Source organism: Impatiens glandulifera, chromosome 8, assembly GCF_907164915.1.
Source record: "Impatiens glandulifera chromosome 8, dImpGla2.1, whole genome shotgun sequence".
In the NCBI taxonomy this organism is placed as follows: domain Eukaryota; kingdom Viridiplantae; phylum Streptophyta; class Magnoliopsida; order Ericales; family Balsaminaceae; genus Impatiens; species Impatiens glandulifera.
The window spans coordinates 374,577-399,077 of NC_061869.1; the positions used below are offsets into that span (position 1 = coordinate 374,577).

At 35.2% G+C, this 24,501-nt stretch overlaps 6 protein-coding genes across 6 annotated transcripts; 3 read left to right on the plus strand and 3 right to left on the minus strand.

The window, feature by feature from the left end:
• Positions 1–1,712: 1,712 nt before the first annotated feature.
• LOC124911573 (nuclear transcription factor Y subunit B-1-like) lies at positions 1,713–2,339 on the plus strand. The gene has a single exon (XM_047452075.1). The coding sequence runs from the start codon at positions 1,713–1,715 to the stop codon at positions 2,337–2,339; it is 627 nt and encodes a 208-aa protein (XP_047308031.1).
• Positions 2,340–3,715: 1,376 nt separating this feature from the next.
• On the plus strand, positions 3,716–7,789 carry LOC124911930 (acetyl-CoA acetyltransferase, cytosolic 1-like). The gene is made up of 13 exons (XM_047452468.1): positions 3,716–3,863; positions 3,952–4,050; positions 4,130–4,303; positions 4,771–4,876; positions 5,126–5,264; positions 5,392–5,469; positions 5,544–5,609; positions 5,936–6,018; positions 6,531–6,630; positions 6,701–6,811; positions 6,989–7,030; positions 7,233–7,319; positions 7,414–7,789. The coding sequence occupies exons 1-13, from the start codon at positions 3,809–3,811 to the stop codon at positions 7,501–7,503; spliced, it is 1,230 nt and encodes a 409-aa protein (XP_047308424.1). The 5' UTR covers positions 3,716–3,808; the 3' UTR covers positions 7,504–7,789.
• A 2,051-nt stretch (positions 7,790–9,840) lies between these two features.
• LOC124911809 (phosphatidylinositol/phosphatidylcholine transfer protein SFH9-like) lies at positions 9,841–12,397 on the minus strand. Its single transcript, XM_047452328.1, has 11 exons — positions 12,025–12,397; positions 11,913–11,941; positions 11,709–11,792; positions 11,571–11,624; positions 11,371–11,448; positions 11,242–11,295; positions 11,070–11,129; positions 10,861–10,956; positions 10,682–10,783; positions 10,488–10,568; positions 9,841–10,395 (listed from the first exon to the last, which is right to left on the minus strand). The coding sequence occupies exons 1-11, from the start codon at positions 12,077–12,079 to the stop codon at positions 10,045–10,047; spliced, it is 1,044 nt and encodes a 347-aa protein (XP_047308284.1). The 5' UTR covers positions 12,080–12,397; the 3' UTR covers positions 9,841–10,044.
• A 4,968-nt stretch (positions 12,398–17,365) lies between these two features.
• Positions 17,366–18,576, plus strand: LOC124911574 (U-box domain-containing protein 35-like). Its single transcript, XM_047452076.1, has 4 exons — positions 17,366–17,751; positions 17,850–17,968; positions 18,057–18,214; positions 18,291–18,576. The coding sequence occupies exons 1-4, from the start codon at positions 17,370–17,372 to the stop codon at positions 18,574–18,576; spliced, it is 945 nt and encodes a 314-aa protein (XP_047308032.1). The 5' UTR covers positions 17,366–17,369.
• Positions 18,577–19,254: 678 nt separating this feature from the next.
• Positions 19,255–20,997, minus strand: LOC124911564 (phosphoglycolate phosphatase 2). The gene is made up of 10 exons (XM_047452067.1): positions 20,842–20,997; positions 20,643–20,710; positions 20,454–20,546; positions 20,302–20,373; positions 20,166–20,237; positions 20,022–20,081; positions 19,896–19,948; positions 19,684–19,781; positions 19,474–19,573; positions 19,255–19,363 (listed from the first exon to the last, which is right to left on the minus strand). Exons 1-10 carry the CDS (start codon positions 20,915–20,917, stop codon positions 19,255–19,257), a joined length of 801 nt encoding a protein of 266 aa, XP_047308023.1. The 5' UTR covers positions 20,918–20,997.
• Positions 20,998–21,675: 678 nt separating this feature from the next.
• Positions 21,676–24,085, minus strand: LOC124912367 (protein ENDOSPERM DEFECTIVE 1-like). Its single transcript, XM_047452978.1, has 6 exons — positions 22,731–24,085; positions 22,516–22,635; positions 22,307–22,423; positions 22,143–22,232; positions 21,947–22,054; positions 21,676–21,838 (listed from the first exon to the last, which is right to left on the minus strand). The coding sequence occupies exons 1-6, from the start codon at positions 23,979–23,981 to the stop codon at positions 21,788–21,790; spliced, it is 1,737 nt and encodes a 578-aa protein (XP_047308934.1). The 5' UTR covers positions 23,982–24,085; the 3' UTR covers positions 21,676–21,787.
• Between the last annotated feature and the right edge of the window lie 416 nt (positions 24,086–24,501).

The following is a 24,501-nucleotide window of genomic DNA, read 5'->3' on the forward strand; positions in this document are numbered from 1 at the left end:
TTTGAAGACTATTGGTAAAGAAAGAAAGTGTCCTCCTCGTTGAATACGCCTAATCGCCACGTGGAATGAGTTTTGTTGGGTATTAATTTGTTAGCATATACCATCATCAATCCTTACTTCCTTCCCAACGCTCTCCACTTTGCATGTATAAGCCTGCCTGCCTGTCTGTCTGCCTTGCCTTTGTTCCAACTTCAAAAATCTCTCTCCTCTCTCTCTCTCTCTCTCTCTCTCTCCTTCATTTTCATCAGACCACCATTCGCCAAGCCAGCTTTTCCTTCTAATCCGCTCCTTGGCTGGTTGGCTGGCCTCTCTCTCTGCTGCTTTGCTTTGCTTTGCTTGCTTGTTTCTTTCTTTCTTTAGCTAGACATTAACATTAATAGGCCAGAAGGGAGGAGGAGAAGGATCATGGAACAACGTGGAGGGACTGGATCGTCCGGCTTCAATAGCTATGGCACCACCAAGCCAACCTCATCATCCTCAGGTACTCTTTATCCATCTCATTTATATATATAAATCCCCCAAGGGCGGAACCGTTAATTAGCTTTTATCATCTATTTCATATATATATATATATATACTCCACTCACCCTTACATAGCTAGCTAACTCTCTCTCTCTCTCTCTCTCATTATATATACATTTCTCCATATCTTTTTTTTTTTTTTATCTATCTAGCTAGCTAACCACATGCATCGATCTATCATTATTAACAGTACTACAATATGTTTACTCAGATTTCTCTGAGTCCATATCCAGTTTTCAAACAAACAGATCTGATCGATCGATGATATCAAGGCGCGCAGGAGTTCCATCTATCTCTTAATGTTTACAAAATCATCTATCTATATATATATATATATATATATAGTTTATTATAAGCTTGCTAGCTAGCTAGTTAACCAAAATATCCTGCTGCATTATCCGCATTCAAACATATATAATTAAGATCTAGATATATAGATTTGGGGCCGGATATGCGATTGTGCCAATGCAGGTTAATGAAACGTCCTTAAATACAAATTAACACACTTTAATACCAAGTGGCATACATGCACTCTAGCTACATGCATACATATACATCTATTGATGTTGACCTTTCAAACACCTGTATAATACTTTTTTAAATATATATATATATATATTTCTATGCTCACTAATATTATTATTATTTTTTTTTTAAGGCTAGCTAATTAATAATCTTTCATTTGTTTTTACAACATTTTGAATTTACTAGTCTTTACGCTACCCACTCCCACAGGACACTCTTTCTCGGCTTTATTTAATTTTATTTTATTTAATTGGTTGAGTGGTTCTAGGCATGCATAACTTGAATATTTATATATTTATATATATATATATATATGCTTTATTGTTTATAAAAAATACTTTCTTTTATATATATATATATATATATATATATATTTGCTTTACTGTTTATAAAAATACTTTCTTATTTATATATATTACTTTAATACTTTCTTTATTTATTTGTTTATTGTCGCATTCTAATTATGTTTTTGACTTTCCACTAGTTTTTTTTATGACAGTTTCTCACATGCATTACATTGGTATATATCTGTCTGTCTTAACATGACTAGATAGATAAATATTCTCTTAATTAATTAATTAATCCTCTCCTCGGCCTACCTGCATTAATATTAATTATTTTGAAAAGGATCGAGTATAATGTTATAATTAACTTGACATGCAGGAATGAACAACAACCAGTCGAATTTGACAAGTCTCCCTTCGTCAGCCTCCTCCTCCTCAGAAATAATGGAGGCGGAGTGCACTGTGAGGGAGCAAGATCGGTTTATGCCGATTGCAAACGTGATAAGAATCATGCGTAGAATCTTGCCTCCTCACGCCAAAATCTCGGACGATGCAAAGGAAACCATTCAGGAATGCGTTTCGGAGTTTATCAGCTTCATCACGGGGGAGGCCAACGAGCGCTGCCAGCGCGAGCAGAGGAAGACCATCACAGCTGAGGACGTTCTCTGGGCCATGAGCAAGCTCGGCTTCGATGACTACATCGAGCCTCTCACACTCTTTCTCAACCGCCATCGCGATTGCGAGGGGGAACGCAGCTCGTCCGTTCGCGGAGGAGATCCCTTTCTGTTCAAGCGGGTTGATCCTAATGCCTTGGCTGCAGCCGCTTTTGGACCAGTTTTCCATTTGGCAGCCCATCATCATCATCCTCATCCTCATCCCGGAACATCTTCCTTTTTTGGGGCTGCTGTCGGTCATACCTACTTGAAGGATTCTTCTGGGCCGGCCACGGGGCCCTCTCAGACCGGTCTTGATCCTTATAATAACGCTCATGCTGCTAACAACAAATGATGATGATTTCCGCCCAAACTCGTCATATTTATTACGTATCGTACCTAGCTAGCTAGTTATTTGGATCGATCCGCCATAAATTAAACCAGACCTTTCATTTTAATTATGCTCATTTGGTACGTAACAAACTATCTAATCAATCATGTTTTATTAATTGTTATGCATGTATTTCATTAACCTTAATACATTTGATCGATATATCGATGCTAGCTAGCTCCTTCCAATCACATTTCTCCTTCAATTTTATTATTATATTTACAGTTTTACTATTATATAATAATTAATTTATTTTAAGATAATTGTAAATAAACTAATTAATGCATGAATGGTGACAAAATAAATATATTTATTTTTCTACATATACTTTTAAACAAATTAATAATATATACAAATTATTTATCTTTTTTTTTTATTAATTTAAATTTATTTACTTATTTTTATGAATCTACATAATTAATTAAATGAATGGTATTCTCAAAGGATTCATGTTACCGCATTTGTTTCAATCTTTTGTCAAAGATAAAAAAAAATTATCTTATTATTGACATTTAATATTCTTAAGCTTGTTTTTTATTTTTTATATAGTTTTTTTCCTTCCTTTTTATATAATGCATCTTGGCTCTTCTTAATAAAGTTAAATTAAATATGACATTCTAGCCTCATAGTTCAACTAATTAAAATAAATATATCACTAATTTTCAGAATAGAAAATAAAAATGAAGAATATATATAGTTTTCTCAATATAAATATGTCAAGTAATTTCAGAATTGATTTAAAATTAACTACAATGAAAAGTTTAATGAAAGAACTACAGTGATGGTTAATCTGAACATAGTCTATAACTTAGAGAGCCAATATGGATTTTCCGACATAGAAAGGTAAATTTGACGAAACCATTGTCATAATAAAAATTTTAGATGGCACGTGCATAAATTTAATTGTGCAAACCGTTTCAAAGTATTATAACGAAATTATCCCGTCACGTAACGCGAATGGCAAAATCGTCACACGAAGAAAAAACTTGTGAAATTACCCTGTTGCGTAACGCGAAAGGCGCACGATCATCACGCAAAGGGCACGATCATTCTCGACATTTCAAAAGCTTTTCTTTCGCGAAACGATCCTACCCTTCGCGTTACGCGACTTGAATAATTATTTCGTCAGAATATTTTAAAATGGTTATTTAAGTAATTAAATTTATGCACTAGTCAACCGAACCCGAATGTAAATCTAATGAACATTTTAGGATAATTTCGTCCAATTTCCTAGAAGAGTGATCATCTTGTTCTTGAGTTTGATTATTTAATTTAATTTATTATTCCCCATTAATTCACAACAAACAAACAAACAGTAGTATAGAGAAAGAGATATAATTCAATACATACACACAGCAAGAGATGAGTAAGAATAGATAGTGAGAATTGTTTGGCAAAGTGGATACTACTTTTATTGCAGAATTTCAACTTTCATGGACACTACTACTACTACTAGGGAATCCTTTTCCGGTCCGATAAAAGCACGAGGTCTTGCTTCATCTGAAACCGTACTACTACTAGTTCATATATTCATTCAATATACTCTCATTCAGAATTATTCCATAAATACTTGCAGATGTTTGTATTGTTGGGGTCGCTCGGACGCCGATCGGCGGCTTCCTTGGCTCTCTTTCCTCTTTATCAGCCACCCAGCTTGGTTCTATAGCTATTCAATGTAAGAAATTCCATTTCTTTTCTTTTCTTTTCTTTTAATTGTCTACCGATCATTCATTCGCTAAAACCATCTTTCGCAGCTGCTCTTAAAAGAGCGGGTCTCGATCCATCTTTGGTGGAAGAAGTTCTCTTTGGAAATGTTCTCAGTGCAAATTTAGGTCAAGCTCCTGCCCGACAGGCTGCCTTGGGTGCTGGTATACCCAATTCCGTTATTTGTACAACAATCAACAAAGTATGTGCATCAGGGATGAAAGGTAATTAATTCATGAGTCCTTTTTTTTCTTTATTCAATACTTGGATATGCATATTCCTCAGTCACTTACTTAGTCGCCAAAAAGGAAATTCAAGTTCCATATGTGACTGTGGATTGCATTCCAGGCGGATCCCAAGTGTTATTTTCACTGATGCAATTAAATTTTGTTATTCTACTCTCATCAATAAACATATTATTATTGTTTAAGAAAACTGAAACTCTCCTTGTGGGAGAAATTTGCAAGATAAACTGCAGGATACTACTTTTAACAATTTATTGGATAAATTAAATGCTTCATGAGTTAATGACAGCCGTGTGCTATGATTGTGTGTGATTGAAATGGAACAGAACAACTCCTCGGATGAACTGTCTTGACTTTAACTAAATTATTTCAGCTTAACTGAACTATATGATATATAGAGAGTCATAGGAGATGGAACAGTAACACGTTCTCTTTCTTGATTGCAGCTACAATGCTTGCTGCACAGACAATCCAATTGGGGGCCAATGATGTGGTTGTGGTTGGTGGCATGGAGAGCATGTCTAATGCACCTAAATATGTCGTAGAAGCAAGGTATCTATGTTTCTTCTGCAAAATTTAGTCGTACACCCGACTTCTTCCTAAAAATCTGAAGCACGGTAGCATGATAATGCCATCATTTTCCATTTTCATATATTATAGCTGAAATCATACAACTGATCTCATGTTTAAATATTTTCTCCACGTTTGGGACTGTTGAACCATAATATCTGCAGTCAAACCATATATTTATTGCAAAAGGGTGTCTGCATAATCTACTTTCTGGTCTATTTACATAAACAGGAAGGGATCCCGGTTCGGACATGACACTATCATTGATGGAATGCTTAAAGATGGGCTGTGGGATGTGTATAATGATTTTGGGATGGGAGTATGTGCAGAATTTTGTGCAGATCGATACAAAATTTCTAGAGAGGAGCAGGTATTATCCAGCTGCAATTTAAGTGGTCTTAAGCTTCTCAATATTTTCAGATAAAAAGTATATTTGCTGTATGTGTTAGGCTTGCCTTTCACTTTGACATTCTGTTGAGTTTATGTTTCTTTTCTAGGACAATTATGCTATTCAAAGCTTTGAACGTGGAATTGCTGCACAAAAAAGTGGCGCCTTTTCCTGGGAAATTGCTCCAGTGAGATTTCTTCTGAGTTTGCTTGCTAGTTTCTCGTTGCTAGTAGTGCCACTTTGTCTTCTTTCTTGTTGTAGGTTGAAGTATCTAAAGGAAGAGGGAACTCATCAATTGTTATCAACAAAGATGAAGATTTGGGGAAGGTAGGAATAACATGATCATATCAATCTCTTTTTATGCCTTAAAATTCATCAGTCCTGTATGGAGTGTGTGAGTGGAAGCTAGCCATTCCCAACATCCAAGCTACTTTTTTCTTTTCTAAATTATTGTCTTTTATTACAACCATGTTCATCTAATTCTAATAAACTGAAATCAGCAATACTGTTGCTTGTTCTTGCTGTTTGGTTCACTGTTCTGGAAGTACCAGAATGTGTGTTTGAAAGTCTTAACCTATTTATTTGCTTAATACTGCAATATTTAATTGTTATTTTTTCTTTTCTTTTGACCTTTTACATTCTTCTCTTGTTAGTTTGATCATGTGAAGCTAAGGAAACTTAAACCAAGCTTCAAAGGTGGAGGTTCGGTTACAGCTGGAAACTCTTCTAACATAAGGTGCTATTAATATACTGCTTTATGAAACTGTCTCAATTTATTATATGAAATAAAATAAAATGATAGATAGACCTTTGCTTGATTAACCTGAGATGAATTTTGGAATTAAGAGAGAAAGAGATGTTTTTGATATGTTATTCTCATAATAGGTTATACCTATTTATTCAAGCATGGGAGCTCATTTTCCTTAATTAGGATGAACCAGAATATCCCTAAAATATCTCAATTTAATGTATTATAATTTACTCAGTTAAGGTTAATCAAGATTACTAGAATATTTCAACTAATTTATTCTAATATATATATATATATGGAGAAATAAACTAGAGAATAATATAAAGTAAATAAACCAAATTTGACTACTTGTCAAAACTTCTTCAGATTTATCTTACTCTCACTGCTTTTGCAATTAACGACTTATTGAGCTAGGATAAATCTGAAGAAGCGATCCTATTCATGATGAAACATAAACAATGCGTGTTTCCATTCTGACTGCTTTACTTTATGGGTAGTGATGGTGCTGCTGCACTAGTGTTGGTGAGCGGTGAAAAGGCACTTTCTCTTGGATTGCAAGTTATTGCAAAGGTCAGGGGATTTGCTGATTCAGCTCAGGTATGAAAATCCCATTCAATTGATTTTCTGTTGGCATCATATTTGTGTCTTAATTTTTTATTTTACACAGGCACCAGAATGGTTTACAACGTCACCAGCCCTTGCAATCCCAAAGGCGATTTCAAATGCTGGCTTGAACACATCCCAAATTGATTACTATGAAATAAATGAGGCATTTTCTGTAAGTTTTTTTTCTTTAGTTTTACATTCGTTCTCATAGATTCGAGTCTTCACACCCAAACCATATAAAACTATATACAAAAAACAAATTACATTCTCTGTAAGGAATTATTTTTGTCCCTTTAGTTTTACATTCTCCTTTACTTTGATGACAGCTGATACTGCCTGTGTTTTTCAGGTTGTAGCTCTTGCCAATCAAAAACTTCTTGGTCTTAGCCTGGTAAGCATATTTGTGCTGATCCTGCTAATTGACATGGGACTTTTATTATAACTGAATAGATAAGCCAACTATATATGACTTCCATTTAGATATATGTGTATTTTCCCCCTCCATCTGGTCAGTACTCTTGATCTGATAGTAAGAAATTGTTTCTCTAAAGTTGTTATCCTTACATGAGACAATGGTATCCATTTGGTTTTAGGATAAGCTAAACGTGCATGGTGGAGCTGTGTCTTTAGGGCACCCATTGGGTTGTAGTGGTGCTCGCATATTGGTGACTTTGTTAGGGGTGATAATTTCCTCTCTCTCAGAATCTCTCTCTATGTCTCTCATATGCTAATTTCAAAAGACTTGTTTGTCCCTTGGGTATTATTTCGTTACAGGTTCTGAGAGAGAAGAATGGTAGATATGGTGTTGGTAGCATCTGCAATGGGGGTGGAGGAGCTTCTGCTCTTGTTTTGGAGCTCATGTAAGTAATAATACTTTGTTCTAAGCTCCATCAAGTTAGGTTTTATGAATGAAATTATTTGATTATTATACTATGCAGGCCTATTCTGAAGGTTGGACGTTCGACATTATGAATGTCTCAAGAAAAAAGTTTTCTTTGATAATATTTTTCTCTTTGTAAGCTGCTGCATCTTATAATCTTACCTCCCATTATGGTCTTGTTTCACCACTTTTTCTTCCCTGTTGTGAATAATAAGAGTATATTATTATGATATTTTGAAGATTTAAAGAAAGAGAACTCAGTTTTTAGTTAGAATGGAAGGTTTTTTATTTATTTATTTTAAAAGTCAACTTTTGATTAAAAATAGTGCAAGATGCTTCAAACGTTACCAGAGGAGGGTAAAAGTCAAGCCATAACTAAAAAACAACATAAAATTTTTTAAATACCAACAAGATAAAAAAAAATCATTATGTACACGCCTTATTTTTAAAATTTGAAGCGAACAATTGTAACATTATATTTTTTTAGACGATCATACCTATAGTTTTCACTCTTTTATTATTTTGATATCGTCAACCACATAACGAGGGGATTGGTTTTGGTCGTCCGCAATGTTATAGATGTCAAGATTTTTTCATTGATAACTTTTCAGCCAAAAACTAAGATTTTTGATGAAATTTTGTTTTCTACACTCCTTTTTAAGGAAACTGGGATGGAAATCCTTTGAAAAAACTTATCGTCGGTTTCCATGTGAATCGAAAAATGGGTAAAAGCATCCACGATAAAGTTTGTCTCCTCTCCAATGAAAAGTCGTATACTTAAGGAGATTTTCTAAACAATTTAATTAGATGTGAAACGAAAACAGTCTGTCATTTAGCCTCCTTACTAGAAAGTTTCAAAAAGAGTCTAACAAATTTTCACTCGGGGTCATGGATCATTCTCCTAGAGAGACATTCATTTGATGTCTCAAAGTTCGTAGTTGACGATTATTACTCTCTTTTATAGGCTTGCATTATCGTTGAGAAACCTCCATCACCATTTACAAAGAATTGAAGTGTTGAAAAGGAAAAAGTCTTTGATTTCGAATTCGCTGTCAACGATGTCAAGCTTCGCTGTGTCCCATCTCACTAAACAAAGACATATTGAATGTCGAGATTGTGGCGAGAGTTTTTATAAGGACCAATTTTCCGTTTTTAGAGAAAAGTTTGTTCTTCCAAAGAACTAGTCCGGTCCTCATTTTCTCTGATAGGATTTCAAATCTCTTTACAACTGAATTTGGCGATGAGAGGGAAGCCATGTACTTTGATGGGTGAGAATTGATTCTAATCCCCAAAATGTTGGTAATTGAGTGTTAGAAACATTATTGATGAAAAAAAGTTTAGATTTTTTTTTAATTAATCTTCAACCCTGATCACGCCTAAAAAAATAATAAAAATTTACGGAGAGAGTGAAGGTTTTTCGTTATAGTTTTAGTAAAACAAAGAGTTTAATAAAAAAAATTAATGAGATATATAGTTAGGCGTTCTCGTCGACCCCATATTATTCCCGTGAAAAAACTAGAATTGATAGTTCTCTCGAATAATTATGATAAATGTCATTGTCTAAACCCACTCAAGCTTTTGAAAAAGACAAGTGCTGTTGAGAGAATTGAAAACTTAAGTTGAGTGACACAAATTTTCATCATCCTCCATTTGGCTCCTAAACCTATACTTTCAAAGAGAGAAAAGAGAAATCTAACATAATGTGATTGAAATTTTTTTTTACTCATTTGCAATGGGATAAGCGTTGGTGATATGTCTATTACCCTGCACAAAAACTATCTGATCAAGAGAAATGAGTTACGGTGGAAAAAAAAAAGTTGATTCTGTTAGCTAGAATTTCGCCAAAATTTTATAAAAACTTGTCACAAGACTAATAGGTTTAAAGTGTTTTAGTTCTTTAGCCTCTTTTTAACTAGGACAATAAAACTAAAATTCTAACATTTCAAAAAAGAAGCTGTATCATTAAAAATGGAAGTAGGTAATAAGGAGATAGGTGGAAAAACTCGCAGCTATAAGATAAAACTGAAAGAAAAAAACTATAGTTGTTGACCTGAAGCAAGACATGATTAAATTATCCACAAAACAATTGAAATCAACTAGTTAGGATAGAAACCTGAGGAATTAAAAATGGTGACTGCTGCTGCAAAGGAGGTGATCAAAGCCAGCCATCACAATTCACAACAAAAGTAGTAAATCAAGGGAAAGGTGTGTATTCTCTCTCTCTCCCTCAGCGTTTCTTAACAAAAAAAATGATATGCCCATATGAGAAATCAATTGCTCTTGATAAATTTATTTCTCAAGAAGAAACATATATATAGTTCTTTACAAAGGAATGTAATATAAATTTAGCATATCTTAATTAGAATAATCAACGCTCACATGCAAGCTGTTGGTAATATTATTATTATTATGTTCTTCTTCTTATTCCATAGATATATATATTGCCAGCAGCTAAATTAAATTATCATGTCATCTTAAAGGTAAGGTAAGGTAAGGTGGATGGGAGAGGGCAGAAAAAAAGAAGTTTATTTCCCATTCTCACTACTCAATGTCAAGTCATCCAACGAACCGGAAAACCCTTTTTGACTAGTGTTGTGGAGGTGGTCATGTGCAGATGATGCATCTGGTAAAGCAACACGAAGAAAGGAGCCCTGTTTTACAGGTGTGGCAGCGGAGGAGGAGGAGGAGGAGGAGGTCACTGCTTCACGTAGTGCAGCTGCTGCTTGCTGCTTCATGTATGTGTAGAACTGTTGATGAAAAGGATGGTCTAATAAGTAGCAACTCTCCGGTGACTTATGGGAGGATGTGTTGCGGGAAGATCCAGAAGACCCTTCTTCTTTTCGGCAAAAGTGTGGCAGCGAAGTATGCTCCATTATCTACAAAACAAACAAACAAACACCACTATTATTATTATTATTATTACTTAACTTTTATAAGTAGTGTAGCTAGGTACCCCCCACCCACCTACCTTCAACAAATCATCCCTTCCATTGCCAGACAGAACCTGGACTTTCTTCCTCGTCCTCTCATGCAGGAGAGGCTTCACAACCTGTCTTTCAAAGTAAATTTACCCGATCATCATCATCATCATATTCCTACATTTCATTTTTGGGGATTGGGCCATCCAATACAAATATACAATAGAATAGAATATTGCTTAACCTTCCAACAAGCTGAAAACACATATGGAGCATTGACAATATAATAAACCAGCGTCTTCTCTGGATAATTCAGGTCATCAATGGTGGAAATAATGGTTACTAACTGCAAGGAGATTAAATAAAATGTCAAATTCAGTTGAGAATGTTGAATGTTGGATTGGATGGATATGGATAGCAAACCTTTATCTGGCTCAATGCTGAAATCTTGAGACCTGTCATATCTAAAACCTTCAAACATTTGTTAATATGCTTCCCGTGCTTCTTCGTGGTAGCAGGCTGCATGTTTACATTACATCTAGTCTCAATATATATATATATATATATATATATATATATATATATATGAAGTGAAGAGATAATGATAGGAGAAAGTAGTCGTGGTGACTAACCAGTATTACACGGTCTCGATACTCATTGATTTGGATGTGTGACTGAATATAGTAGTGTGCCTAATCATCATTTATTGATGTGATCAAAATATAATTATTTAAATGGATGGATGAATGAATGAATGAATGATATATTATTAAAAAGAAAGCAGTCAGTCAGTCAGTCAGTCACCGAAGCTTTGTCAAGGGAACTGAGTCCAACGCCAATGGCCAAAACAGGAAGGCCCTGTTGCAGCAGAAGAGAATATGAATCAAATTAAGGAGTAATTAAGAAAACAAATTAACAAACAAACAAACAAACCTCTTTGGTGTAACCTGACAATCCTACAAGCTGGGAATCTCGAACTGCTCTATACAAATCAACAGGAATGATAGGTTTCTGCATGTAGGGTGGGTGGGTGGTTTTTATAACCAAAATGTAATTAGATTAGAAATTGAAACAGTTTCAGAGTTTGAGTTTGATAAAGAAAGAAAGAAGAGATTGTTAAAACTTGAACTTACTGCTAAGATATCATCAATGCCATTTTCAACTCTCCATTTCAAGCAATCTACCAACTAATAAATTAATTAAAGAAAAACCCAATTAAGTTGGCGATGAACTGATGATGATAACATTAAAATATATTGACGAGATCAAACCATTTTGAAGGCCTTCATAATAATGCCTTCTCTTGCTTTTAGGAATCTCACGTATGTTTCAGTTGGGTAGCCCTGATGCATACACTGACAACAAACAGCAAGAAAGGAAGGAAGGAAGGAAGCGTATCAGACAGACAGACAGACAGAGCAAAATTCATGTCCACACTTGTGAATACTACACAATCAAAATTAATTCAGACAGACCTGGAAACTTCTTTTGAGTGGCTCCTCCACTGAAAAAAACCAAAAAAAAATAAAAAATATGAATGCATATAAAAAATGTAGGGTAGGTTGGATGGAGCATACACGTACGTACCTTGGTCCATGAGTGCTTGGAGCTGGTCGATGGAGGCTTGAGTAATCATCCCCATTATCTATCTTGATCTCCCTCTCTTGTAACTACAACTACAACTACAGAGAGACTGATTTTCCTTTTCTTCTTCTTCTTCTTCTTCACTTGTAATTTCAGTAGTTGAGAGACAGAGAGAGAGAGAGGGGGGAAATGCCCCCACCACCACAAGTATATATCTTTCTTTTGTCAACCGGAGAACTTTACACGCACAGACAGAGAGAGCCAAGGAAGGAAGGAAGGAAGGAAGGTCCTGCTTTCACTTTTCAATGTATCCCCCTAAGGTAGAGGTAAAAGGAAAGGAGGACTAATATTTGCGATTGGATAAACACAGCGTGTTAATCGGCCTCCATTTAAATACAAACGGAGGAGGAGGAGGAGGAGAGAGATGGATGTTTTTTTACTACCATCTTCCGAAACTTCATTAGAGAAAACCGTTAGCAGAAGGAGGAAAGAGGTGGTTGAGTCCAAAACACTAGACTGTTCCTTTACTCATCTATTATTGCCCATATATACATTATTACATACAAATTTCAAATTATTATTTATTTATTTATTTTTTGTATTTCAGTGACCCCATTTTAAAGTGTGATTCAATCTGAATTATTTACATTTCGCATCAAAACTCTAATTATTTTATTTTAAATAATTACATTAAAAATATTTTCTTCATCCAAATAGATACATTACAAGTATTGGAATTAACAATCATCCTATACCTTATATCCATACGAGTACAATATCAATCTATTCAATAAATAGTAAAGATTGTTTTTTATAAACGGTTGGAGGAGGATGAGACATATAAAATAGAAAGAAAAAACACATTTTCTTGTTTTTCTTTTCATCACTCAAATTTAAATTTGTGTGGTGTGTTTTATTCGTCTATAATTATTATAATCAGATTAATACTCTCAATTGTTTTGTTGGTGGATTGTTTATTGCTAATATTATATAATTGTGTTGGTGATTCTTTTTCTAGTCTTTTGTCAATCTCATTCTTAGCATGAAAGAATGTGAAATAATTTGATTTAAAATTATTTTTCTTTTTTTCAATCTTTTATAGATATTCTCTCATTATTTGAACAAGTTTCTCATTATTTAAGCGATATATAGATGGTCCATTATTATTTGGCACGACATTTTCAGCCTTGTTAGATAAAATTAGACCGGTTCACATAAACCTAACTTAAATAAATCTTCCATGCAGGAACAAGGAACCGGACCGGACAAACAAAAGAACCGGCTAAAGAAAACTAGCCGGTCAAGTCATTAAACCGACCAGGAACACTTGGAACATGACCGCACAAAGAAAGGATCGGCCAAAGCTCAAAACCGGAAACATCAGACAGCCGATCGGCCACAAGACAGAAGAATAACTGGAAGAAGTCCGGTTACATCACTCGTACCGGAAGCCATCCAGTTAAGTCGAATGACCGACCAGTACAAGAAGACAATTCAGGTATCTGATGAGAATGATACCAAAGGAACAAACTGAACACTTCCATATCCATACAAGTCTGAGGAAAGTCTGCAGACTGCAGAAGACAGCCCTACAGGATCTTTCCACTTCGAGATAAGTCAGAAAGGAGATCTTCCAAGTACAGACAACTGTCTAACAGACAGTGTCTACATTGAGTAAAAGACAAACCTAGCAGGTTTGTCTCACACACCGGAAAAATAGACCGCCAGGTCTGAGGTTGACCGTCAGGTCTGAAAAGATGACCGCAGGGTCTGAATCACTGAATCACTGAACTTCTGCTCAGCCAATCAGATTTAAGGAAGTGAAATATGACCGTTGGCATATTTCACCTATAAAAGAGGCAGTTGAAGAAGAGTAAATGCGGGACAAGCAACATACTGTGAGACAACTGAGAAATTCTAAGAGCATTTATTCTACAAGTGATAAGACTGTGTTGTTCTAGAAAGCCTAAGTGCTAAAGTTAAAGTGTGTGTCTTACAATTTCGGTGTAAATTGTAAGGGTGTCATCGAGCAGGAAATAAGTCTCGATCGGATTGTACTTGTATTCCTTAGTGAATATCCATCTCGCGGTTTCGAGAGGAAGGGGTGACGTAGGAGTTTTATCTCCGAACATCCATAAAATCTGTTTTGTCATTTACTTTCTGCCGGTTCCATTATCTAACCGATCCGTACCACTATAACCGACTTAACTCTATCCAAACCAAATCACCAGGTTACCGAAACCGACCCATCAATCTTTAAACTCTCATCATCCAAAACCAGCTCTGCCTATTATACAAGTGTGCTGCTTCAACCTGAAAGCAAACTTCTTCCGCACTTGAACCTAGTTCAAGGGTTTGTGATAGGTTGTGTAGTATTGAAACCCCGGTGTTAATCTCTAACCGGATTAACCACCACCCTTCGAGTGAGAACCGCTAACCGGTCCAACCCCGGTCCTTCAGCGGCTACCTAGATCCTAACAAGCCTTATTTACCCACTCTTGGTCATCCAAAATATTTGGTATAAATTATTTCATTACCGTTTTATTGGTGTTAAGCTAAGTAGGTCTTTCATCTCTGTGCTATATATGAGCAATGCTCGGACCTCGCGTAAGGATAGAGAAAGAGAAAAGCACAAAAAACCTAACAGAAAGAGAAAGGCTTGACTATGTTAAGCTCAACCAACCAAATTCCAGAAGGAAATGCAAGTTTTCTAAAACTGCAAAAAAACGGAAATAGATTCAAGAACCAAAGCATAACATAGAGCTCGCATGGATTGGCTGAAGTGACCGGAACACGGTCTATTTCCATAGAACGCAAACGCACCAGTCATATCCGGGGCCTCCATTTGAATGGAGTATGGTGTTACGATGCCACTCAACTCAAGGAAGGTGCGGTTGACTACTTTAGAACACTTTTCAGCGAAGAGGCACGGTAAGCTCTCGAATGAGACTTATTCAATAGTTCTGTCTGCCTCCGTGAACTATAGAAATCTCTCTCCATCCGCGAAGTTATTTTAATATATATATATATATAGGGGCAAAACAATAATAATTTATTTTTATTTTATTTATACGGTAGAAATGTGACATTATCTCTATTTTTTTATTTTTTTTATTTAATTCATAAAAAAATTGGGTCAAAACTTACTTTTATTCACTCATTTTATTTATAATAAAATATTCTCATTTTATGTGAAAAAGATCGGAGCCCTTTTATCTCTTCCTTCTTCGAGCTCAGCTTATGGAAGGGTGGAGCTCGGCATGTCTGGAAGCATAGGAGACCAACGGCTCATCCTCAGCGCTTCGAGTCCACCTACCTCCAACTCTTAACAACTCTTAATAGATATATCGTTATTGAATCCGCATATATTTGATAAAGAGAATAATCTTTTCCTTTGAAATTAGTTAAAAATGAATTTCCAATTGAAGGAAATTTTCTTTAAAAAAAAGTTATAACAATATTTAATATCCTTTATTTTTCCAAATATTTTTAAGATATTAATTATAATCATCTTTCTAGTTCTTTCCTTCTCTATTTTTATTTGAGAGAATTTTAAAGAAAAATATAATTTTTTTCTATTGAGCTAAAACAATATGTAAACTAAAGTTATCACTTTCTAACTAAATTAGCTAAACTAAGAAAAAAAGCAATGAAATATATTTTTATTGCCTCCTAGAATTGCTCATAGAATTGGTCGACGAAATATGAACAGAAGACTGAATCTTGATATACCTTAAAACAAGACATTTTTGAAAGGAAGCTTAATTGTAATGAATTAGAATTTGTTCTTCTATGATTGATAATTTTTTTTATTATTTTTCAAGCTCAACTCATATTTTTTAAGCTCACTCCAATTCAAATTTTTGGATTCGTCCCATTATATGTGTGGGTGGACTATTTGGTTGGAGACAAATTGTCGAATTTTAATTATCGTAGTAGTGCGTATCATTCATTCTGATATTCGTTCCAGAAAATCGGTAAAGTCCATCGGAGAATTAATTATTTTTCTCGAACACTTACGTGTTCGATAACATAACGTTTTTTTTTTCCATAGCAAATTTTGTCATTATAATTAAACGATTTTTATCATTTTTCATATATATATATATATATATATATATATATATATATATATATATATATATATATATATATATATATATATATATATATATATATATATATATATCTATATATATATTGAATATTAAAGAAAGCTTTTGAATTCCTACACCTTTGTTAAGATTCTTGGGAAATGATTGATTGATTGTACATATAACTTGATTAAGCGTGTGAAAGTGGTAGCCGGTGGGTGGTGGGTGTTGGACGGAACATTCAATTTCATTTCACTCAACTTTGCTCCATCTCATAGCTTTTGGCCTTGGTCCGTTCAAAATAATACTAACGGCCTTTCAAGTCTTTTTTTTTTTTTTTTCTTTTTTTTAATATTTATAAATAAATTTATTTTACTATATAACTGATCGGTAACAACAGTTCAAGATTTAATGGAAAAAAAAACTCCTATATATAAGTAGGATTGAAGAAAAACCAAATTAATAGGCCAACAATTATTAGTAATGTTGTTGTGAATCCGGTTTAATTCTGGAGTGATTTGTACTACCTTAATAGGCCAACATGAGTGATAATCCCTTTCAATTAAAAGAATTGAACTATTAATTAACATAACCAAAATTATCCTTTAAAATGTTGTAGATTTGTCACAACCACTCTATATATAATAAGAGTTATTTAAGTAAGTATCGTGAGAACTTTGGGTGCTCCATATGACTCAATCAAACGGCTAACACACGTACCCTTATGCAACTTAATTGCCAACACACATTCTATTCAAAATATATATAAATATAAATATAATGTAACTTAATTTGACTTTTGGACTACTTCCTTAATTATACAAGGTAAATGATTCCAATATGATTCGCATATTCCGTTTGACCATCTTATTATTACTTATAAATTCCAATTCTTTATGTTGAGAAGATTATAAATATATATATAAGACCAGGTTATTCATAATTATATCAACTCACATTCACATTCACAAATATTGGAAACTCATGAGAAGCTAGCAAGAAACACTAATTTGATACTCAATTAATAATTATTACTACTAGTCTAACTTGCAAAGAAAATAATAATCTTGGTTTAAAAAACAAGACTATTTGAACAGAGAAACAAATTAATATGATTAAAAAAATGCATGTTTGTCTGTCTGTCTATTGTCTTTGGTTATTTAGCCTGTCTTTCTCTCCCCATTTCTGTCAACCATCTCCTTTCCATCAACATTCTCTCTCCCTTGGTCGTCGTCCTTCCTCGTGTTGTGTTCGATGGAGAAGAGAAGCGATGGAGAATTATCACATGATGATCATGACAAATATGTTCAGGGAGAGATGGGGAGTAGTGACATGTGTGAAATTTTGGAGGAGTTAGTGAAAGTGGACGATGAAAGAGTGATGATCTGTGAAATAGAGGAATTGAGGGAGGAGGAATTAAGGGATTCTCATATTGAGTTTGATGGGGCCGGGCTGCAGGGAGTGGGAGATACAGTTTGTGTGGTGATCAACGGTGATGATGACCATGGCAGCAGCAGCAGCACTATTAGCATGGATGCTCTGCTTTGGACGCTGACCAATGGAAATGGCCATGGCACCGGCTCTTCTCTCTTTCTGGTTCACGTCTACCCCCCGCTCCGTTTCATCCCCACTGCCTGTAAACCCCTCCTTCCTTTCTCTTCTCTCTTCTTCTTCTTCTTCTTCTTCTTCTTCTTCTTCTTCTTCTATATAATGATGATCCGGCCAATTATTTAGTGGGAAAGCTTCCCATAAACCAAGCCAATGAACAACAGAGGAACATTCACTTGGCTAAACAGAGGACCAAAAGACTTCAATGCCTCCAACCATTCCTCGACTTGTGTTCTACTTCACAGGTAATTCTGTTTTCAACAACAACAAAACATTAATTCATTTTGATTTTGTGAAATCCTTCCTCCCTCCCCTCTATGTATATTGATGCAGGTAACAGCTGACGTGATCCCCATAGAAGGAGATAAGGAGGCAAACGCCATTCTGGAACTCATCTCTGCTTTTCAAATAAGGACCCTTGTATTGGGCATTCCCCCGAGACCCAGACCCAGATCATCATCATCAAATATAATAATTACTACTACTACAAAGTAAGTATAGATATCATGTATTAACATTATATATGATATGTATGAGGAATTAATGATGATCTTGGAATTGGAGTAGGAAAGAAGGGAGGCAAGGAATTAGTGGAGTAGCCGGCCGCATACTTGAGGATGCACCTGAGTTTTGTGAGGTTAAGATAATCTGTCAAGGTAAACAATTACTAGTAACTAGACATGATACTGCTCCTTCTCCTTCCTCCTCCTCCTCCGCCTCTTCTCCAACTGCAAGCAGCAACAACATTAATAATCGCAGTCCCCTGCATCCTCAACAACAACAACAACCACCACCACAAACTCATGCACTAGGTGCTTACTGCAAATGCTTCAAACCCAGGACCATCTCCTGACCTGCCTGATCACATCTCATGAATATTATATCTTAATCAATTCCACCATCAACCAAACAAACTTGAATTCATCTTCTTGCCTTAATAATTTCATCATTGTTTTCTATCATGATTTCATCATCTTTCATTGTTTTCTGTAAATCACTTCTTGTTGAGATAAGATTATTCCCAACTCTATTATTATTATTATTATTATTGTTTCTTGAATGAAATCATGAATTCACTATCACTAGTAAATACCGGAAAAACAAAATAAAAAGGAGACAATTGTTGTTGAATAATGGAGACAAATTAATGTTATTCTTCTAAATCAAAATAAGAAGAAGACAAGTTATCATGTTGATCAAATACAATTACATATCATCCATTCCTTCCATTATTAATTATTAATCAGGATCTCCATAATAATATTCTTCAAATTTGTATGAGCTATTATTACATGGACTGGCTCAATAATAATAATAATAATAATAATATTACTATTACTATTGTTGTCCAAGTAACTTGAGAAGGTCAGACACGCTACTTGTGTAAAAATCTGGTTCAATTTGGTTAGTTGGATCAACTAGAACAGATTCAGTTGTAACACCTGCAAGCAAAGGCAAAACAGCTCCATGGATGATGAGGGGAAGGAATGAATGCCTGCTGCTCTTCTTGACATGAAAAAGCCAAAATACACTAACCTGAAAGAACGAGGAGAGTTTTGCAACCAGCATTCTGGCCAAATTTGATGTCAGTATCCAACCTGTCACCTACCATACACATTCTCGAAGTAGGGATTTGGAACCTACGCAAAGGAAGACATTGATGTTTCATCTTCTTCTTCTTCTTTTTTTTCTTGTTTTCAGTTTAGATAGATAAAGACACAATTTTATCACTGCAAGAGTTTCCACTTACTTTTTCAACAGGAAGTCCATCAAAAAAGTTGATGGCTTTCCAACCACAATAGGCTCTTTCTCTGTCGACCCACATACAGCAGCAACCATACATCCCGCCCCTACAAATAATACACAAATTTATTATTATTTTTTACAAACTACATAATATTTATGGCATATATATATATATATATAATTGAATTTTTAGTAGGTAACTAATCTTGAGTACCAGGCCACTCTTGCAAATCAGTCATATGTCCAACTGCATCACGGTTGGTAGCAATGAAAAGACAACCTGGATTCTCGCGAATACAGAGAGTTGCGTACCTGGCCAGAAAACATACACAATAATAATGAAGTGGTACCCCTTTAGTTAGCAAATTAATGAGGTATGGTGGATTGAGTCCGATCATATTTGTTTATCTTAATTAATTTGCTTACTGTAGTTTGTAATAATTTATATACTGGTCCAGTCCAACCACCACAGCTCCAACCTGAGTTTATGTATGTATTGATGATGCACAAGTCATATTAATAATTATTATAGATTATGGTGAAGAAGTTTACACTGTTTTCATGCTCAAAGAGATAGCCCGGCTTCAGCTGCACAGTCTTTTTCCCATCCTCCTGCAAGATGTGTTTTTTTTACATAGTCAATGTCCTCCCAATTGATCAAAAGAGGAATCAAAACTAAGAAGAAGAATAGCTTACCGGGCCACCCAGAGCGGTAAAACCAGCAAGCTCCAGCTCTTCCAATATACCTTCCTCGCCTATTACATAGACCTGTAGCAAATGAAGTAGTTTGTATAAGTAAAAAGAAGATGAAGGATTAAGAAGAAAATGACACCTTCTTATCCTGAGGAAAATGATTGACTTTCAAGTACATGGCCGCAGCAAATGAGGAGGAGAATATCTCATCCTGGATAAAGTAGATCGATCAGTCAGACTCAGACTCAGTAGCATGAATCATGATCAAAGAAAGAAAGAAAGAAAGAAAACCTGGGTGACTGTAATCCCAAGAGAACGGAACTTTTGAGCGTATTGATTTCTGGACTTGGTGGAATTGTTTGTGACAAACACAAGCTTCTTTCCCTAAATAAATAAAAGAAGTTGAGGATTATTAAGTTGGTATTAAGAAATGGGGACAAAGGAGGAAAGAAAGAAGAGATTAACCAACCAACCAACCACCTGCGATCGAAGCATCTCCAAAGTCTGGGGAACTCCATCAATAAGCTTATCGCCCTTCCAGATTACGCCTGGACATTCAAATTCATCAGATGCTGCTGAGTCACTAAGTAAGTATTGATCTATCATCTATCTATTTATCTATGTATGTATCTATTGTTGAAGAAAAGAAAAAGGAAAAAAAAAAAAAAAAAAAGAGTACCGTCGCAGTCAAAGAGAAATGCATCGACAGAATCGAAGAGATCTCGTGCGGATCCAAGAGAGAGGAGTTGAGACATCGATGATGATCGATCGATCGATTGATTGAAGAAGAGCAGCAGTAAGTAGAGAGTGAATGAAGAAGACCAAGACTTGTTTATTTTCTTCAACTAAATGGCTAAATGGATGGATGGATGGACAACAATAATAATAAATAAATAAATAAATAAAATGTCTAATTCATTTTGTTTTTCTTTTTAAGAAAAATATACCAGTATATCTCTTTAAAAAGAAATATTATTTATTTATGATGATAGATCCCCAATTAGCTAGTTATGAAATCCAATTGAATTCTAACCTTTCTTATTATCATCACATCCTTCATTCATTGGTTTCATTTACAACATCCCTTTCTCAATTCCAATTACAACATCAAACAAACATTTATTTAATAATAAAGTAAAGCGCCCAACTTGGATTTCTTAATTATTATTATTATTATGATTATACAGAGCTTTGTGTTTTTCGATACACATGTGTGATTTGAATAATTAATTGGGTACTAGAGTAAGTAAGTAAGTATTGTTTAAATATTTCTGAAGCAGCTTTCTTTTTTTTCTTTTTTTTTTATATAGATAGCCCTCTTTCAAAACTCGAAGAATCTTCTTAAGTGACTGCTTGAATCGGTTGAGCGAGTTAATAAGACAAAGAAATTGGGAATGCCTAAACTTTCTAGATACGATTATTCTCCCATCACAGTAAGAGACTGAATTCTCAAGATAACTCACTCACTCACTCTGTTAAATTCATTTATTATGTATGAGAGTAGAAGACAGCAAAAGCAAGCAAGCAAGAAGCAAGCAAGAAATATATATATATGTACTTGTTGTACTCCTCCTCTACTACTGTGTTGTTACAACAAACAATCAACTCCTCCTCTTCTTCTTCTTCTAACGTTTTTGTAATTGCATTAGCTGTCCTCTAAGGCTGCATTCTTCCACCTGTGCAAAACATCATTTATCCATCCATCACGAGACCAGACCAGACCAAAACACAACAACATAAATAATACCAAGTAGAATAAATTAACAAACCAAACCAAACCAAACCTGTGATGCGTGCGTCTTGTAAAGCAACTCTTTGCATTCTTCTACAAGAGCTCTTTCTCCACCAACCATTCTTGCTACCTCCGAACCATATACATCTGTCTCTTCAGCCTTTATAATTATATTATATATTAGATCACATCTTTTACCCATCAAACCAATCTGTCACATCTACTACTACAACAACACTACTACTTACTCTTTCGATGAATCCATTTATATTACAACTTATGCTTTCCATCATCTTTATTGCCGACCCCAAAGCTTCTCCAACTTCTTTTGTGTCAACCTATTTATATATTATTATTATTATTATTATTATTTCAAAAAATAAATTTATCTAATTAAAATCCATTCACTTACATGAACATTCCCACCCAGTGGAAGTTGAATTGATGCATTAACCAAAGCCTTTGTTACATCTGATAGAGAAGATGAATACTCTCCCTCCAATTCAGACCATTCATCCAAATATGGCATCTACAATTTATTTATTTATTTATTTATTTATTTATTGCACACACAATAAGACAACTAAAAACAAACAAACAAACAAATCTGTAAATACTTACTTGATCTTTGAGGATCGTCTTTATGGTGTTTTTCATCTTTAACAACTCAAGCTCGATACGCTTTCTTTGGACACTTTCACGCAACTCTGCTGTCATGCATCCCAATGAATATAGCTTATTCTACACACTCAACAAAACATAAAATACCAATTAGTCTTATATATATATATATTCCTAGTCCACACTGTAACATATATATATACATACATACATACCTCAGCTTCCTTTTTCTCTGCAATCATAGAGGCCTTTGATTTTGCATTCACAAATCTCCACTTCATGTAATGGTTATGAAGCAACTTCAAAGAATGCCTATCCACCTTCTGCTGCTGCAAATTCATTCTGCTTTTCCTTACATCCGCAGCAGCCTCTACCTGCTGCTGCTTCAGGCAAGGCAGAGGAGGCAGACAAGTGTTTCCTGCCTTTGATGATCCGTCTTCTAAATGCCTTATAGACTGATGAAGAAGAGGTCTCTCAAACTTGGATAGGCTACTTAAATTTATTGAAGATGACCCAGATGGAGCCAGTAGTGACTTTGATGAATCCCGGTGGTCAGTCTGAGAACGAGGGGTATTCGGTTCAGACAATGTTGCTGTACTATGATCGTCGTCATCATCATCATCATCATCGCCATCACAAGTCTCGGAGGCTGAAGTGTACCCGGAAGAAGAAAAATCGTTGGTGGAAACTGACGAGGACATCGACATCCCACTTGACCGTAATAGATTGGCAGCGGAAGAAACAGGTGCTGGTGCTCGGCCAGACAATGAGCGGTCAAGGCTGCGGGAGCATAGCCTGTACCTCGAAGATACTATTCTTTCTGTTGCCGATCCCCCCGTAGGAACAGGCGTGTCAGGTCTCTTTGATAACCCAAAAGTTCCATTCCGTACCTTGGAACCAACAGACTCGATTTGTGACTCCAGACTTCTTCTCGAAGATTCATGATCCGGCGATTTCCCCACGTTTTCCTTGTCCTTGGGAAGCTTGACCGAGGATGATGCAATACGAGGCTTCCTCTGTTGTTGTTGTTGTTGTTGTAGAGAAGTTACTTGCTGTTGCTTGCTAGGGTTTATACGCAATTGCGCTTCTAAGCTTCGAATAACCGATTCTTTGACATTTTCATCTGAACAACGCAATAGATCTGGCTCTCCTCCTCCTCCTCGACTTCTCTGTGCAGAGTTGGAACGTTGATGCTGATTCGAATGGAAAGCGGCGGAAGGAAGAGGAGTTGAAACACCATATTTCGGAGTGGGCGACTTTGCCCGATGTTGAGAAGCGCAAGGAGTGTATGAGATTGAGGAAGAGGGAGAAGGAGAAGGAGAGGCTAATGATGACATAAATCGAGAACTGATTTCTCTTACTCTGGGACGACGATGAGGAATCGGAGGAATCGCCGTGGAATAGGCGGCGGTAGAATTGGCAGTAGTTTGAGATTGAACCTGAGAGACTGAATCGGCGGCGTCCATTTTCACCCAAAGGAGATGAGTTTGATTAACAAGTGCAGGATTGATTGATTACTTCCTGGTCTGGTACTGGTAGGCTCGATCTTCCCTTCCGTAAGAATCTAGGTTTTAGTACCAGCGGAGATGGGGGAGAAATAGGATTGATTAGAAGAAAAAGAAATTTTGAGACTCACAGAAAATATAGCCGTTGTGATCAAATAACGGTAACATGATTTTTAATTCTATTTTATTTTTTCATATTTCCCTTTTATATATTCAACGCTTGATCTTCTCTTCCATTATTATATATTCTCTTCCATTTTTTATTTTGCATATTTCCCCAATCTTCTTTTATTATTATTATTATTATTATTATTATTATTATTATTATATGGCTAAACTAAATATTCATTATATATTTCCATATTTTCCTAATCTTGTTTTATTATTATTATGTGGCTCAACTAAATATTCATTATATATTTGCATATTTTCTTATTATATATTCATTATATATATTTATTTATTTATTTATAATCTTGTT

Coding starts and splice junctions, on each gene's coding strand:
- LOC124911573 (XM_047452075.1), top strand. CDS start 1,713: ATGAACAACAACCAGTCGAATTTGACAAGTCTCCCTTCGTCAGCCTCC.
- LOC124911930 (XM_047452468.1), top strand. CDS start 3,809: ATGGACACTACTACTACTACTAGGGAATCCTTTTCCGGTCCGATAAAA. Junction 4,877..5,125: donor AAATATGTCGTAGAAGCAAG/GTATCTATGTTT, acceptor TTACATAAACAG/GAAGGGATCCCGGTTCGGAC. Junction 7,031..7,232: donor AACTTCTTGGTCTTAGCCTG/GTAAGCATATTT, acceptor ATTTGGTTTTAG/GATAAGCTAAACGTGCATGG.
- LOC124911809 (XM_047452328.1), bottom strand. CDS start 12,079: ATGGGGATGATTACTCAAGCCTCCATCGACCAGCTCCAAGCACTCATG. Junction 11,942..12,024: donor CCAAGCACTCATGGACCAAG/GTACGTACGTGT, acceptor GGTTTTTTTCAG/TGGAGGAGCCACTCAAAAGA. Junction 10,396..10,487: donor GAAGGGATGATTTGTTGAAG/GTAGGTGGGTGG, acceptor TTTGTTTTGTAG/ATAATGGAGCATACTTCGCT.
- LOC124911574 (XM_047452076.1), top strand. CDS start 17,370: ATGGAGAAGAGAAGCGATGGAGAATTATCACATGATGATCATGACAAA. Junction 17,752..17,849: donor CCGTTTCATCCCCACTGCCT/GTAAACCCCTCC, acceptor CCAATTATTTAG/TGGGAAAGCTTCCCATAAAC. Junction 17,969..18,056: donor ACTTGTGTTCTACTTCACAG/GTAATTCTGTTT, acceptor ATATTGATGCAG/GTAACAGCTGACGTGATCCC.
- LOC124911564 (XM_047452067.1), bottom strand. CDS start 20,917: ATGTCTCAACTCCTCTCTCTTGGATCCGCACGAGATCTCTTCGATTCT. Junction 20,711..20,841: donor ATTTCTCTTTGACTGCGACG/GTACTCTTTTTT, acceptor TTGAATGTCCAG/GCGTAATCTGGAAGGGCGAT. Junction 20,082..20,165: donor TTACCGCTCTGGGTGGCCCG/GTAAGCTATTCT, acceptor CACATCTTGCAG/GAGGATGGGAAAAAGACTGT.
- LOC124912367 (XM_047452978.1), bottom strand. CDS start 23,981: ATGGACGCCGCCGATTCAGTCTCTCAGGTTCAATCTCAAACTACTGCC. Junction 22,424..22,515: donor AGACGATCCTCAAAGATCAA/GTAAGTATTTAC, acceptor AATAAATTGTAG/ATGCCATATTTGGATGAATG. Junction 21,839..21,946: donor ACAAGACGCACGCATCACAG/GTTTGGTTTGGT, acceptor TGTTTTGCACAG/GTGGAAGAATGCAGCCTTAG.